General features: G+C 42.9%; 1 protein-coding gene across 9 annotated transcripts in view; it reads right to left on the reverse strand.

Annotated features, from left to right (window-relative positions):
- Positions 1-5,851: 5,851 nt before the first annotated feature.
- The window catches only part of ubr5 (ubiquitin protein ligase E3 component n-recognin 5), a 30,514-nt gene continuing 21,462 nt past the window's right edge, over positions 5,852-14,903 (reverse strand). For 2 of the 9 annotated variants that reach the window (XM_004560011.6, XM_004560008.6), the window contains exons 38-59: positions 14,747-14,779; positions 13,879-14,136; positions 13,525-13,793; positions 13,071-13,282; positions 12,733-12,978; positions 11,752-11,825; positions 11,465-11,637; positions 11,038-11,187; positions 10,492-10,709; positions 10,072-10,192; positions 9,403-9,775; positions 9,129-9,216; positions 8,905-9,049; positions 8,636-8,766; positions 8,407-8,467; positions 8,018-8,199; positions 7,804-7,888; positions 7,552-7,707; positions 7,232-7,345; positions 6,985-7,129; positions 6,793-6,878; positions 5,852-6,613 (exon numbers count right to left, since the gene is read on the reverse strand). In XM_004560011.6, coding sequence (XP_004560068.1) covers positions 6,401-6,613; positions 6,793-6,878; positions 6,985-7,129; positions 7,232-7,345; positions 7,552-7,707; positions 7,804-7,888; positions 8,018-8,199; positions 8,407-8,467; positions 8,636-8,766; positions 8,905-9,049; positions 9,129-9,216; positions 9,403-9,775; positions 10,072-10,192; positions 10,492-10,709; positions 11,038-11,187; positions 11,465-11,637; positions 11,752-11,825; positions 12,733-12,978; positions 13,071-13,282; positions 13,525-13,793; positions 13,879-14,136; positions 14,747-14,779 — 3,533 coding nt within the window. In that variant the 3' untranslated portion in view covers positions 5,852-6,400. The remainder of the gene's footprint in view (positions 6,614-6,792; positions 6,879-6,984; positions 7,130-7,231; positions 7,346-7,551; positions 7,708-7,803; positions 7,889-8,017; positions 8,200-8,406; positions 8,468-8,635; positions 8,767-8,904; positions 9,050-9,128; positions 9,217-9,402; positions 9,776-10,071; positions 10,193-10,491; positions 10,710-11,037; positions 11,188-11,464; positions 11,638-11,751; positions 11,826-12,732; positions 12,979-13,070; positions 13,283-13,524; positions 13,794-13,878; positions 14,137-14,746; positions 14,780-14,903) is intronic. The other 7 variants (XM_004560014.6, XM_004560009.6, XM_004560010.6 and 4 more) reach the window with 7 other exon arrangements.

Here is a 14,903-nt window from a genome sequence, read left to right on the forward strand (position 1 = left end):
CAGAACTGAAGCTTTTCGGATGACAGGTGAGATGTCTTCAAGAAAATTAAAGAAGTCCAGCCCCTTAGGCTACCATGACCTGGATGACTGAGAACCTACATAAACATATTGCATCAAATGTAAAACTTGCTGGAATGATGATGAATTTCATGACACAATCATAGAAAAAGAATCCCATTTATTATATTAGTATATATATATATATTAGGGCAGCACGGTGGCACGGTGGTTAGCACTGTTGCCGCACAGCAAGAAGGTCCTGAGTTCAATTCCACCATCAGGCCGGGGTCTTTCTGTGTGGAGTTTGCATGTTCTCCCCGTGTTTGCGTGGGTTCTCTCCGGGTACTCCGGCTTCCTCCCACCGTCCAAAGACATGCAGCTTGTGGGGATAGGTTAATTGATTAATCCAAATTGTCACTAGGTGTGAATGTGCGAGTGAATGTGAGTGTGAATGTGTGTTGGCCCTGCGACAGACTGGCGACCTGTCCAGGGTGTACCCCGCCTTTCGCCCTATGACAGCTGGGATAGGCTCCAGTGCCCCCCGCGACCCTGAAAAGGATAAGCGGAAGCGAATGGATGGATGGGTGCAACGATACTTGTATCGATATTGAACCGTTCGATACAGTGCTTTCGGTTCGGTATGCATATTTATCGAACAATACAAAATTTGTAATTTATTTTATCAACTTTCCTTCTGACGATGCTGTCTGTGTTGAGCGCTCAGTGAATCTGCGTTCAACTACTCCGCCTAGGCTGCACTGTCGAGCGCAGATCCACTGAGCGTTCAACACAGACAGACAGCATCGTCAGAAGGAAGAGCGCAGGGCAAACTAGCGAGACAGAAGTTAAGCTCTCCTTGCAACATGGCAAATTGAACCTCCCCCACCCTCATTCAGATCTGGCGTTTGGAATTATTTTGGTTTTCATGTGACATATGACCCTGAAGGTAAGCGCGTCATGGACTAAAGTAAAACAGTATGTTGGATGTGCCACGCAATGCTCAATTACATGGGTGGGAGCTAGTGTGTTAGCGCAGTTAGCTCGTTAAGGTGTTGGCCGCCGTGTTGTGGCGTTAACGTCATTTCAACGAGATTAACGCTGACAGCACTAGTGGGAACACAACGAATATGACTGCACATTTACACCGACATCATCCTAGTGCAAAGACAAGTGGAAGCAGACAAAAACAACAAGCATGCATGCTACAAACTTTACCCGAGTCATTTAGACAGCCGTTAGCACATGATTCTCCTTATGGGGATCTGATATGTTTAATATTGTGGCGAGCTCAGACAAGGAGGAGACGGAGGTATCGTTTGGTCTTGCTTCCCGTGAGCTAGCCAGGGAGCACAGCCGTTTATTGACATCTGCAGAAGAACACTGCCGCTAGCTAACTGCTCAGCGCGGCAACCGCACAGCAACAACAACACACAGAGCGCCCTCTGACTCCGGAAGGACACACCGTTGCAGCGAGAAGGCGTCACCCGTCACTATGGCAACATAAACAAAACATAACTGTACAAACAGAACCCCGAACAGCCCTGACCCGCTACATAGCCCCCAGCTAAGGGGTCAGTCATCCCCGACGACCCCATTACCCCACACAAAGTCCTGCAAATGTCCAGGTGCCTTCTTTTGGCGCACCGGCTGGTCACGACCGGTGTTGTGCCAAAAAGTGATTGTCTGCCAAAAACTGATTTCCAGTGTTTCTGTGTATTTTTTATGTGTAATATCTTTACGTATGTTCGTAAATAGACTTCAGTGAACAGGGGATACAAAGGGGTTACATAAAGAATTAAAAAATTATCTGTTTTTTAAGTATCTTTACAACTTGTACTTACATTATAACCAATCCGGTCCTTTATCCCCACTTAAAATATTTTTACAGAACTATTGTAATATTTGCTGCCGTTTCTGCTGTCCTGTTGGGCAACTTACTCTTACAAAATACATTTTTAATGTTAATGAGATTTTTTTTACTGCATAAATAAAGGTTATATAAAAGTCGCTGCCAAAAACTGATTGCGGCTTGTATCTTGTTACACGAATGTTGTTTGTGGCTCAAGATGACTTTATGTCATCCATAAGGGATGCATTTGACATATGTTTAACATATTATAGCCCAACAAGTTACTTATAGCACTTTAAATATGAGCAATCGCTTTTTGGCAAATACCGGAAATCAGTTTTTGGCAGACAATCACTTTTTGGCACAACACCGGCGGGGGAAAAGTCACTCGGGTCAGAACATGGGGTGCCACCATCATCCCACTTCTGACACCAATGTGGCGAGCTCAGACAAGGAGGAGACAGAGGTGTCGTTTGGTCTTGCTTCCCGTGAGCTAGCCAGGGAGCACAGCCGTTTATTGACATCTGCAGAAGAACACTGCCGCTAGCTAACTGCTCAGCGCGGCAACCGCACAGCAACAACAACAACAACAACAACACACAGGGCGCCCTCTGACCCCGAAGGACACACCGTCGCAGCGAGAGGGCGTCACCCGTCACTATGGCAACATAAACAAAACATAACTGTACAAACAGAACCCCAAACAGCCCTGACCCGCTACAATATGCTGCTGGGAATATAGCCCAGAAGAAGCGGATAGTATAGCTTTTATTTTGGAAAGAGCCATTTCTCTGTAATAAACTCTCTTTTCCAAAGGTGAGTGATTCAATCAGATACAGGGCTCGCAAAATCGCTAGCCCCACGTCCCGGGGCTAGCGATTTTTCCAGTCGGACTACCAAAATCTATCTCTGCCCTGCCCGTCGGGCTATTGTAGGAAGGAAAAATATATGCCAATGCTTTTGCATTCTTTCAGAAATGTAGCTGGGTAATTATGTCATTGGCATCGGTGAGCCACTGTCAATATGTGACATATTGAAATCGCGTTTGAATTTGCGCTTGTTTTTTGCTTTCACTTTGCAATCACGGGAACTGTGTATAGAGAGCGACAGTACTGATTGGTGAGTGATGATAATTTGCGCACCAATTCCTCTGACATCGTCTTATCAATCGTTAGCTTACTATGCAAACATGACAAGTGAAATCTCCCGCAGCTTAAACATGTGAGAGGTTGATCGCGCAGAGAATCGCTGACCGTTATGTGTGTGTATGTAAAAGCAGCAGGATATATATTTTAGTTCTGCTGAGCCAAATAAGAGAGGTCAGGGTGAAGAAGTGACAGCCAAAGAAAAGCTTACCACAAAACGGAAAAGTTATGACAAATCAGACTATAAGGCAAAAAGAAAGTGCAGCTTTATGGTTTCATGGACAAAAGAATTTCTGTGGCTGCAATATGACGAGCTAAATAACCAGGGCTGCACATAAGTGGTCCGCAGGTGCGCATTCGCTGTCAAAATAAAAAACGCGCACAAGATATGAAGTTGCAACGCGTGTTTGCATACATAAGATTTTCTGGAGGAGGACAGACATTTGTTTAGAACTCTTAAAGATGTCGAAGAAGCTCCTTTAAGCAATTACTTTGGTGTTCCTCCACCTCCAAAGAAATGTCAGAAGGAGTCCGAACCACAAAAGAAGCGCGTATTCTCAGAAAAGTGGTTGCAGGAGGTGAGCTGGCTTCAAACAAATGATGAACGCACAGAGATGTGGTGCGGAATGTGCTGTGAAAATCCCACTCTAGCGGACAAAAACAGTGCTTTTTATATGGACGCAAACGCGCGTTGCAACTTCTTATCTGGTGCGCGTCTTTTATTTTGACAGGGAATGCGCACATGCGGACCACTTATGTGCACCCGTGTAAATAACATAATGTTCTGCCGGGTGTGTTGTTGGTTTTCTCTCGATTTCTGAGTCGACAAGCGCCTTTGTTACTGGGACCAGTCATTTTAAGAAAGGCCCCCATTAGAACCCATGAGAAATGCAAGAAATGCATTATTGCTCAGTCTGCAATATCTTTCCCAGAACAAACACCAATTGCAAATAACATACTAAAAATAAACCTGAAAAATCTGTTTAGAACAGCGTACTATGTTGCAAAGAGTGAACTACCACTGGCAAAATTTAGCAGTCTTTGCAAACTTCAAAAAGCAAATGGCCTCGATCTTGGTTCCACTTGTCTCTTACCCGTGACTTCAGCGGAAATTTCAAAGTCAGGATCTGACACAGACTGATTCATGTCCTACAGTTCTTACAAGTTCATAGAACTTTCTGTTCAATTAGAACCAAGTATTTGAGTTGATGATTGTAATTTTTATACAATGTTGTAATTTGTTTTTCAACATTTTTTTGATTAATGTTTTGTTTCCTTTACAATATTATACTTTAATGTATAATATTGTAAAGGAAACAAAACAGGAAACAAAACATCAATCAAAAAATTGCTCTCTTTTTTTATTCGGGCTACTTACATTTATTTTGGGCTACCAAAAACTGAAGAGTCCCTGCCCGAAGGGCTACCAGGGATTTTGAAATTTTGAGAGCCCTGAGATATATTTATTTTTTAATTACTTTTGTTTCAGCAACATTAAATTTAAAAACTGTACTTTTGAGTTAAAATATATATTTATAATTTTAATAAATGACAAATTAAAAAGGCATGAACATTTTTTTTGTATCGAAAAAATATCGAACCGTGACACCAAAGTATCGAACCGAACCGAACCGTGAATTTTGTGTATCGTTGCACCCCTAATATATAGCTATAATATATATAAACTGGTATGTATTACAGGTATTAACACACCATTCTGCAGCTCTGTGCAGCTGGACAAATACATAGTGGATGAGATTGAGAGCTCCACTGCTGGCTCCAACAAATGAGTTCACAGAGGCCAAGAGCAGATTCATCCACCTGATGGTAAAGAGGCCAAGTAAAACCAGTGACTGAGGAAGGTTTTTTGGTTTTTGTCCCACAGGAGCTGACTGGAGGGTAAGTAGTTGGATTAGCTGCACCTGAACCTGAAGTCGCTCACATTCACACTTACTGCCTGGTTGAACTGGCGTATGTTATTGTGTTGTAGATAACTGCACATTCCTTTTTAATGACATTTTTGCAAGTGAATATATCCGTTATCCCTCCTGTTGTCTTACAAGCTTGTCTTCCAAGCAGTTTCTGGATGGATGCAAACTGCATTTCTTTGCTTTGAACTTGTGACATGTGCAATGAAAATAAAGTTCAATTCTATTCTATTCATACCTTGTCACAAAAAGAAAGGAAGAACACTACAAGGATTTTGTACGATTTTTCTGTATATATTTTTGAATCCATGGGTGGGGAATTCCAGGCCTCTAGGGCAGGTGTCCTGTAGGTTTTAGATCTCACCCTGGGTCAACACACCCGAATCAAATGATTAGTTCATTACCAGGCCTCTGGAGAACTTCGAGACATGTTGAGGAGGTAATTTCAGAATCAGAATACTTTATTAATCCCGAAGGAAATTAGCCAGTAATTCAGCTGTGTTGGATCCAGGACACGTCTAAAACCTACAGGACACAGGCCCTTGAGGCCTGCAGTTGGACACTTGTGGAATATACAACTTTGACACTTTGTGTTTGCTCTTCTCAGGTCAAAGCCCTGAGAAGAGCATGCTAAGTTTAATAATTCAACATTATAACGCATGCGATAAATTTTGTGTTTTTACAACACTGCATTATACATTCTTTTTTGGGAGAAGTTTTCTGGCATGTGGATTAGTATGGAAGTATCATTACTGGAACATTAAATTTTTTGCTGGTGTTATTTACTCTTTATATTCCTATACTTATTGTGTACACCCCTTGGTTTGTAAGCTCATCAATCTATTAACTACTACTAATAAAATGTATTACCTGGTAGTCTATTGAAATAAGTAGTAACATAACTAGAGACCACACACAAACAATGACAATGTATTTGCATCCAAGTTTATTTTGAAATTCCCTACTCCCCCTGTACAAGAAAAAATGACTTTCCACAAAGGCAGCAGTGAACTGTCAGTGATAGTACGTTTCTAGGGAAGGAAAAGAACAAAACAAAACAAAAAAAACTTATAGTCACAGTGTGTCTTAAATATTTCTACTGCTGTCATCTTTGGCTGGGTTTTCGGCAGACAGCTTTTCTGTCAAGCCAAATTCCTGGGAAGCAAAGGTTTAAGCCAATAGAGCAGAGCTGTGGGCTTTACATTTTACAGTGCCAATGCAGGAATGTTCTGGACCGTATACCTCTTCTTCATTAACACAAAAGAAAAATAAACAATTAAAACTGAAATAAAAATAACAAGCTGTTTGTGTTCACAACACAAACATATTACCGCCCGGGGAGATGGCGACAGTATGTCGAATTTCATAAAATCGTTTAGACAAAAAATAAATCTACAAAAATGGAGCTAGGTAAATATTACACAACAGTAAACATGTTTTTCTTCTTTTCCTTTTTTAAACTCTTCTTTGTTGAACTTCTACACAAAACCAAAATTCTTGGTCTTAATGGCTAGCAGGAGTTTCTGTTTGAGTATCTGTTTTGAAGAGTAGAGTGGCACGTAGAGACGGGAGATGCAGGTGTTGGCTGTGGGGAGGTGCTGGTCGTCTGGAGGCCGGATCGTGATGGAAGGCATCGGCTGGAAGCCCTCCTCGCTGGCTGGCAAAGATGGGCTGGAGGTCCAGAAGTACACCTGAGGAGTACACAAACGACTTTTTTAATCCCGTGTCTGATACACAGGAAACCAAGTACTTGTACACCGAGGCTTTTTAATTTAAGACTGGTGTCTGATCAGTACCCTGTATCAGCAGATACCCACAGCCAAGGTATGGAAAAAGAAAGAATTCCTAATTATGATGGGAGCAGACTTACCAGATCTTGTCTCTCAGTCATGCTCATCTTCTCCACTATGGACCAAAACCAGCGTTTAAACTGGAGAAGTTTGTCTGCATTTTCCCCTGTTGAATGAAGAAGTCTTGAGTCAGTATATGACAGTCAAATGTACAATAGTAAATCCTTTACTGATTAAGATGGACATAAAGCGATGTAGACAGATCAACATACCAGACTCATCGTTGAAGGAGGTGAAGCTAATAAGCATCTGGACATTGACTTCTCCACAGCCGTTGACCAGCAGCCTGAAGTCTTCAGCTGTCAAGTCCTCTAAGGCGTTCTTGGGCAGTACATCGAGCAAGCCCTTCCTCATTGCCTATGAAAGACAGCCGGTGTGAATACACATTTTGATAAATGACAAAGCATTGATCTGCATTCACACAATTTAAGGTTCGGTAAAATTGCCGTTTATACTTACATGAAGCGGCTGCTCAGCAACCACCAGCATTCTGTGCTCTGCGTACCTCCTCACATATTCGTAAACATTGAGGGGAGTTACTGGCATGTTGACCCCTCCAGACAGGAGCTCAACCTGAACAAGGCAGAATGAGATATAAGCTTCACTTAAGTCACCACCTGCACATTAGTTAATTTAACTTGAAGAGAATTTTCAGATGTGCTGCCGCGTTTTTCACCTTGCATCACATACACATTTGCCAGCGCTGTTTTTCCATCTTAACAGGACAAGTGACATCTGATACTGCTCAAGTTTGACACTTAGACAACCAAGTCCATTACCTGTCCAGCTCCTTCCTCTTTGCAGAGATCAATGGCGAAAGCCAAATCCATGGCAGCAAACACTGCTTCGGCTTCACCAGCCTGTGAATGGCGGATTAGCTGCCGCAGGCTCTCATACATAACCGGGTCAAAGAACGCAAAGTCGTGCCAGTTCACCTGCAGTAAAAGAATAGTTAGCAATTGAATTATTTAAGAACCAAGCATTATGCAGCAGGTGCATTTTTTTTTTTAAAAGGCATATTTTCTACTTACCTTCCTACCCAGCAGCACCTTGATGACATGTCTGTTCAGTGTGATTGGACAGAGTTCATTCTGCAGCAGACATAAGCCCAGTATTCTGCACAGAGAAATACATTGTTTCATACTCTGCTAAGGACACAGCTGATTTCACAAAACATTTTCCTTCTTGAATTTCATTTTTATCCAACCGAACATCATGTAAATCTTTGATTTTTTTTATTATTACCTTCCAATATTACGGAAGCAGTTGAGTCTGGCCTCTGTATTTTTGCCGGGTCTAGGGGAGTAGAAGCCTCGTTTGCCAGGCTGGTAGAAGAGAGGAGCGTTGTCGTCACCGTCATCTGGGTCGTCCAGCTCCATGTCAACCACACTGCGTGTTGAACCGTGACGTTTGCGGTTCTCCTGCTGCTAAAAATGATTGAACGGAGGAGGGGGGCAGTGTTTATAACAACTTCGTATTAGGATGATCTGTGTTGTGCAAGTGTTTCTGTTAAGTGTCAAAGTCATTTTAGTGTGTCGTGGTTTAGCACACTTTGCTAAAATATGGCTAAAACATTTTTAGAAAACAAGAAACTAGTTAACAAATAATGGAAACAGGTTATATATTTTGTTCACTTGTGATTTCTCTGGAGCCTCTGGGAGACCGAGGTCCAGAATACTGTCAGCTCCATTTTCCCTGGGAAAGATAAACAGAATATAGTTAGTTTGCTAAATGGCACCGAGTATGAATATGAAAAAAAATACTGTTCTTAATGGATGTATATTCATTAACAGGTACTTTTTTTGCCAGCTAAATGAGCACTTTATTGTCAGAGGCACCCGTGGTGTTGGTGATTTGTCTTACCTTCCATGTGCAATAAGTAGCTCCATGGCCTCTTCTACTCTGGCTCTCAAAGAATCCTCACTAGCTAGCAGCAGCAACAGCTGGGCAGGAGACAGCTCCAGCAACATGCCGGTGATTTTACTGGCGAAAGCCTAAAGACACAAACACAACTCCCCTCAGTATGATCAAGGAAAAATTATAAATGCAGACAAGGAAGCAAAACATTATGGATCACTCAAGTTCCCTGTCTTAATGAAAGAAAACAAACAGATATGCTGATGGTTTATTACCGGCTGCATTGCATGGACTCGTGGATAGAGCCTTTCACCCAGGGCTTGTCTGTGTGCAGGCAGAGGGTCAGGCTCATCACTGGGGTTTCCCTCTGATGATGGCCTGAAAGGCCTGGTGTCTATGGACAGCTGCCTCCTAGAGTCTCTGTTAACATACAAACAGGTTAGCAGACATTTTCTCTAAATATAAAGAAAGGTCATATAGGCTACCAAATAGAGTTTACCTGTCTCGGTCTCTCCGAGATCCTGCTCGAAGCCCACCACTTCTCCTCTCCCTCTCCCGGTCTCTGTTCCTGAGACGCTGCATTAGATCTGCACAAACAAATCGACCAGGGCAAGTTCATTTGTGTTGAAAATATTTTTTGTCAAGTATCTTATATTGTTGCTACTTTAATGATTTCTTCCATCATCACAAAAACAAAAAGCAAACATTTATTGTAATAATGAACACAAATGTCATAATATGCAGTATGCAGTAGTTTCTATGTATTGTCATACTTGAATTGTAATCGTGATGACACGTACTGCTGGCCTGCATGCCCTTGCTGACGCTCTGAACACAGTCCAGGTTGGGCAGCTTTTCATTGGAAAGGAGGGCCAGAGCGATGGCCGTGTAGAAGCTGCGGGCCACGCCACTGCCCTCTCCAGGCTCATCTTTGAAAGTCACTTTCACCCGGTGTACTGCCATGGGTGTGGTTGTACAACGCCTGCCAAAGTGTGTGTTTAGCTGACGCATAGTCTGTTGTATTAGCTGGTCTCGATCACGGTCCACTTCCAGCGCCAGGTCACGGGACTGCAGGTTCCTCAACTTCTCCATCTCTCGACGGAACTTGGATTCCTTCACCTCAAAGCCGCCAAGCTCTGTGAGGATCTGGTTCAAAACAATGAGGGAACAACAACACGGTCAGTTAAAGCTACATTAAGTTTCATATGCTATATAAATACAGGCCATTTACCATTTACCATAGCAGCAGAGGAGTGTTTTAATTTCAAAGTCTGTATGATTCATTCTGGCTACTCATGGCTCATCGCCTCACAAGCTGATTTTACTCTAAGCAGCATTTCATTTAAGAAGCCATCAAGTACAAAAACGTACAGGGACGAACTCCATTTAAGTATTGAAGTATATGTTGAAGGCATGTTAAAAAAAAATAAAATATTTTTTACCGATCCAGGCTCAGCTCCAACATCCTCCATGAAGACACGACCAAAAAGCTCCAGTGAGAGGCGCCAGCGGCCCAGCAGCATGTCGTGTGAGATCATCATCCCCATAAAACTGCAGTGAGGTCTGGACAGAGGACACAATAAACACTATTTTAAACTTTTCCTCATCTTCATAAACTCTTTATCTATAATTACATTTTCTGTGTTTGAGAGCAACAGACAGTTTTCACAGCAACCATTCTGACTGGGAAACAGGAAGAGGTTACATGTGCTAATAATGAAGGTTCTAATTAATGCGAGTACAGAGGCTTAATTAATGGGATGACAAACATCTATAGGTGATACCATTTCATATCAAGCTGCTGAGATCAAGGTCAGTCCTCTCTGCAAAAATCAGCCCCACTAAATGCAATGACTGGTTACCTGAACGATGGGAGAGGAGGGCCATCACTCTCAGTGAGGCCAATCTCAGCAAGCAGGCTGCTCTTTAGCTGGGCAGCAAGGTCGTGGGGTGATGGGCCAGGTTTGGAAGCCTCCAGCTCCTGCTCTGCCAGCGACTGGTTCTCGGTGCTCCGCTGGCCTGTCTCCATGCTCATCACATTCTTCAGGTTAGCTGAGTAAGACATCTTAGTGGGCAGGATCTGTTTGAGCAGGAGTCAGAAGTGTCGTTTAGTAATGTGAACAAGTGAACTTCTAAAGATGATAGCAGTGTGGCCACAACAGAATGGAAATGGGACACCGAATACAAACTGTGCTCCAATATCCACACTCGTATGAACACAAGAACACGACCCAACCTACCTGTCCTTTCATAAATCAAATAGCACGAAGAGATAATGAATCCTTAATAGTCAAGTTATTTTAACTGGGAAAATGCTGCAGTACTTTATTATTTCAGGGAGATTTGTTATGCATGGATATTAGAACACAACTACCAGCGTGATAGCACGGTGTAGAGGAGTGGTATACCTGAGAGGGGGAGGGTAGAGAGGAGCCCATGTTTACCTCCAGGCAGTTCCTGTCCATGGTTGCCTCAGCCAGGCCTTTGGTTGCCATGTAAGAGGAAGAGTACAGGCCCTGAGAGGGACGACCAAACAGATCTTCCTTTCTGGCATTGGGCTGTTGAAGAAGAAGCAAAATGTATTTAAAATCACAAAGGCTGACTTGCCATTCTATAATGTAAAGACAGCTAAATGTAACAGTTCAAGTGTTTTACATTCTCTAAATAGTGCTGTGATTTTCTTTGCTGCCAAATATCTCTGGCATGTAGTGATACTTGAAGGAGTTCGCACAGAAAACAAGATGAATAAAAATGCAATGCCACAAAGCTGAGATGACTCATAAAAAATACTTAGTATGACACGTAAGGAGGTTGAACATCAGCAGCAAATCTAACCTGCAGGAGGTGGGGCTGGTCTGCCAGAGGGATGGCCTCAGCCAGAGGAACATCGAAGGGATTTGGTGGGATGCACCCCAGGAAAGTCATCGAGTCAGAGCGACGGAAGAAGGGGTGGTTCTGACCCGTCTCAGCTGGAACTGGGTCCTCATCCTTGTCCTGCAGTGTTGAACCTGAAGTGAAAAAGAAACACAGCAGATCTTAAAACAACTATGTAGTTCTTTGATATTTATTATGGACTGACTATAGTTTAGTTGTCATTTAGTCGTTTTATTTTTTTGCCTTACTCTGATTGGTGTCCTCATCATTCTCATGCTCAGAATCTTCATTGTCCAACCCAAGCTCCAAAATCTCTCGATTCCTACAAGTGAAAGTTACGGAGGATAAACATCGTGTTAAGACTCACATTTATTCTGAAGGCCCATAAAACAAATGTAATTACCCCCCTGTTGTTTGAATGAACTGTATTTTTTGCTCCTAACAGCAGTTTATTTAGATAAGCTTTCACATAGGATGTGGCACGCACGCGCTGTGCTCTAAAAAACTTTGATTTCTATTGCTTGCGTGCAATGGTTTCTTGCTGCGCTGAGCAATCGTGCGACCAGTAGAAACAAAGCCTACAGCTGCACTAAGTTCAACCAAACGATGAGCGAAAACATTCCATGCGTGTCCAAGTTCGGTGAACTTTTTGACACAAGCTTACATCCATATACAGGGACCTCCAGAGCCCTTAAGCCATTCAACGGTTCTGTGGACCTCAGGAGAAACGCAATGTTGTGGAAACAACACAATCTTCACTAATCGGGATAATTAAAAGCTTTCTTTATGAATGTGCAATACATTTTTTTTAATTAAACATTTTAACATTATACAACACAAACTCTCAGAGGGGATGTCAGAGACGTGCATGTTTTTAAATGACAGGGAGCAGGTGCATCTAATACACGTAGAGTGGCTGCAAAAAAATTACGTATAAGCAGAGCGGAGCAGCCAGTGCAACACATAATTTGTGTCCTTCGCTCTACCTAGTGGTCAGTGCAGCACATGCTGTGTCCATAACCTAGCTAATTAGCATCACTTAGGTTTATTTCAGCTGATTTTGCTACAAGTTACTGAAAGTCACACTGAAGCTAGTCTCTTTTAGTGTGGATCCTGTGAACTGTTTAATTAAATATTAAAACATTTACTGTCTTATGATTTAATAAACAAAGTATGCAGCCTCTGTGTAAATCCTGAATTGGCATTTTCTACTATTTTTCATCATTTACCTCTTTCTATCCATCTGTGGCGTGTCCAGGGTGGTCTGCTGATTCATGGCTTTAATCCAGTAGATGAGAGCCTGGAAAACGTAAGCCACATGCTTCAGCGAGCACACGTCCAGCACCGGAAGCACATCAGAGTGCTCATCATTGTGGGAGCGCATCAGTGACAGGGCGTAGTTCAGGAAGTCACCACGTGCAGACATCATTCCTTGACGAGCCGTTAGCAGTGTGGCTGCCCTCCTAAAACAAATACTAAATTAAGTGTGGGAAGCAATCATTTGTTTGCATCATGTAAGAGTAAGAGTTCAATTAATTCATTGACCACATTAAGTGAAAAAGCTTACCTGCGTCCTTCCAGAGTGCGGAGGCTGGCCTCCTCTCGAGCAGTCATGCGCTCCCTACGAGCTGAGTGCTGGGAGGCATGGAGCGGGTGACTGGGGTGACCGGGATCTCCAGCAGATGACAGGGCTGAGCCGTATCGCAGCTGAGCCTCAGTGGAATCCATGATGGACACCATCCAGTTCCAGGTGGGAATTAACTTTTCTTCTACATAGTTCTGGTTCACACAACAAACATTTCACTCTTTGCTCACATAATCAGCTTGATTCCAAATTTTGTTTTGCATTCCTTTTAAAAAGCACTAAATAGTATTTGTGGTAGGGTTGAATATTCTATAGTTATGCGTTATGTAAACTATTGCTCTTAGCATTGCACTGTTAATAGTGGAGACTAATCAACATGAACTCCTTCTGCTGAAAACACATAATGCAGATCTTAAAAGACTCCAAGCCATTATACCTGCAGGTTGACAGCATCCTGGTAGGTGAGCTTGACAGCAGCAGGATACTGGGAGTAGACAAGATGGTTATATTTGGGAATCAGACTCATGAGGTCTGAGATCTGCCTGATGACAATGCTGTAGGCGCGGGCGAGACTGCTGGCAGACGTCAGGTAGCTGCTGGAGTTGCTGGCCTCCAAAGCTGCCGCCGCTGCAGCGGCACTAGAGCTGATTGCACTTGAGCGCCGCAGGTTAGTGGGGTCAATATATATCAGGCCCGTGGAGCTTGCTGTGGAGGGGGGAGGGGAAATGTTAGTTCTGAGACAGTTTAAATTTTAAATTAAAACTGCAGAAGCAGGTGGACATTTGCTGACCGGCTGGTGTTGAGGTGCTGGAGGGAGCGCTTCCCGGTGCCCTTTGGCTGGGGGTGTTTCTCACAGCCCACTGCATGGAGCGAGGAGCCTGAGCTGCACTGTTAGCATGTGACGCATTAGTTGTCCTTTCCAGAGGCTCATCCAGCAGAAACGTCTCCTGGTCAACATCGTCACTTTGGCTGCTGCTGCTGTCTGAGTCACTGGAGTCATTGGACTGAGAGTCATCCTCTGAAAAGAAGGCAGGGACACTGCTGGCACCTTTAAAGTAGGGATGAAGAAAAAAAATAAAGAAGACCAGTTTAATGTTCTCGTATTCAATTTGACCTACCAGTCTTTCGCTTTCACATCAGACTTATCCAAGCAGGAGTGCGGGTTAGTGAATCACACCACTACAAGGCAAAACACCACCAATACGAAACTGGACACACTGAAACACCGAGTGAGAACAAAACTGGACACTCTGGTGTTCAGCTTGTGCTAAATCATACATGGTTTCATTTTCTAAATATTTTCAAGTAAAAAAAAAAAAACTATTCAAAGAGAAAGAACATCAATCTCTAACTTGACAGAATAATCTACAAGAAAGTTTAACATCATCGTTAGTAGCAAATACACTCTTTAGATGACCAAGCAGGAAAAAACCCACACCACTTGGAAAAGCTACAAGTTGATTAGTGTGTTATTTGGATAAAAGACCAACAAAGCTACACTTGTGATGAGGCATTAGTTAAAAACGGCAGACAACAACAGAGAAATGTGAGAAGGGGACGGACTGAAGGAACTCTCAGCAGGAAACTGTGTATGCACTTTGCAAATTCACTCTTGCCCTGATATCTGTATATGCATTAAAGTAAAGAGGAGCTCATACCAAAAATAGGAAATGCCAAGGACACCCTACTGCCTGCAAATGAAATACATTTGGTATTCAGCCAGGGACCACTTTTCCTTCTCTGCTGTATCATTATCTCTCCAAATATAAAATCCCCACAATCCACAACGCTGACTGTCGAGCATTGTGACTCTGA

This window comes from Maylandia zebra, linkage group LG11 (assembly GCF_041146795.1).
Source record: "Maylandia zebra isolate NMK-2024a linkage group LG11, Mzebra_GT3a, whole genome shotgun sequence".
Classification (NCBI taxonomy): Eukaryota; Metazoa; Chordata; class Actinopteri; order Cichliformes; family Cichlidae; genus Maylandia; species Maylandia zebra.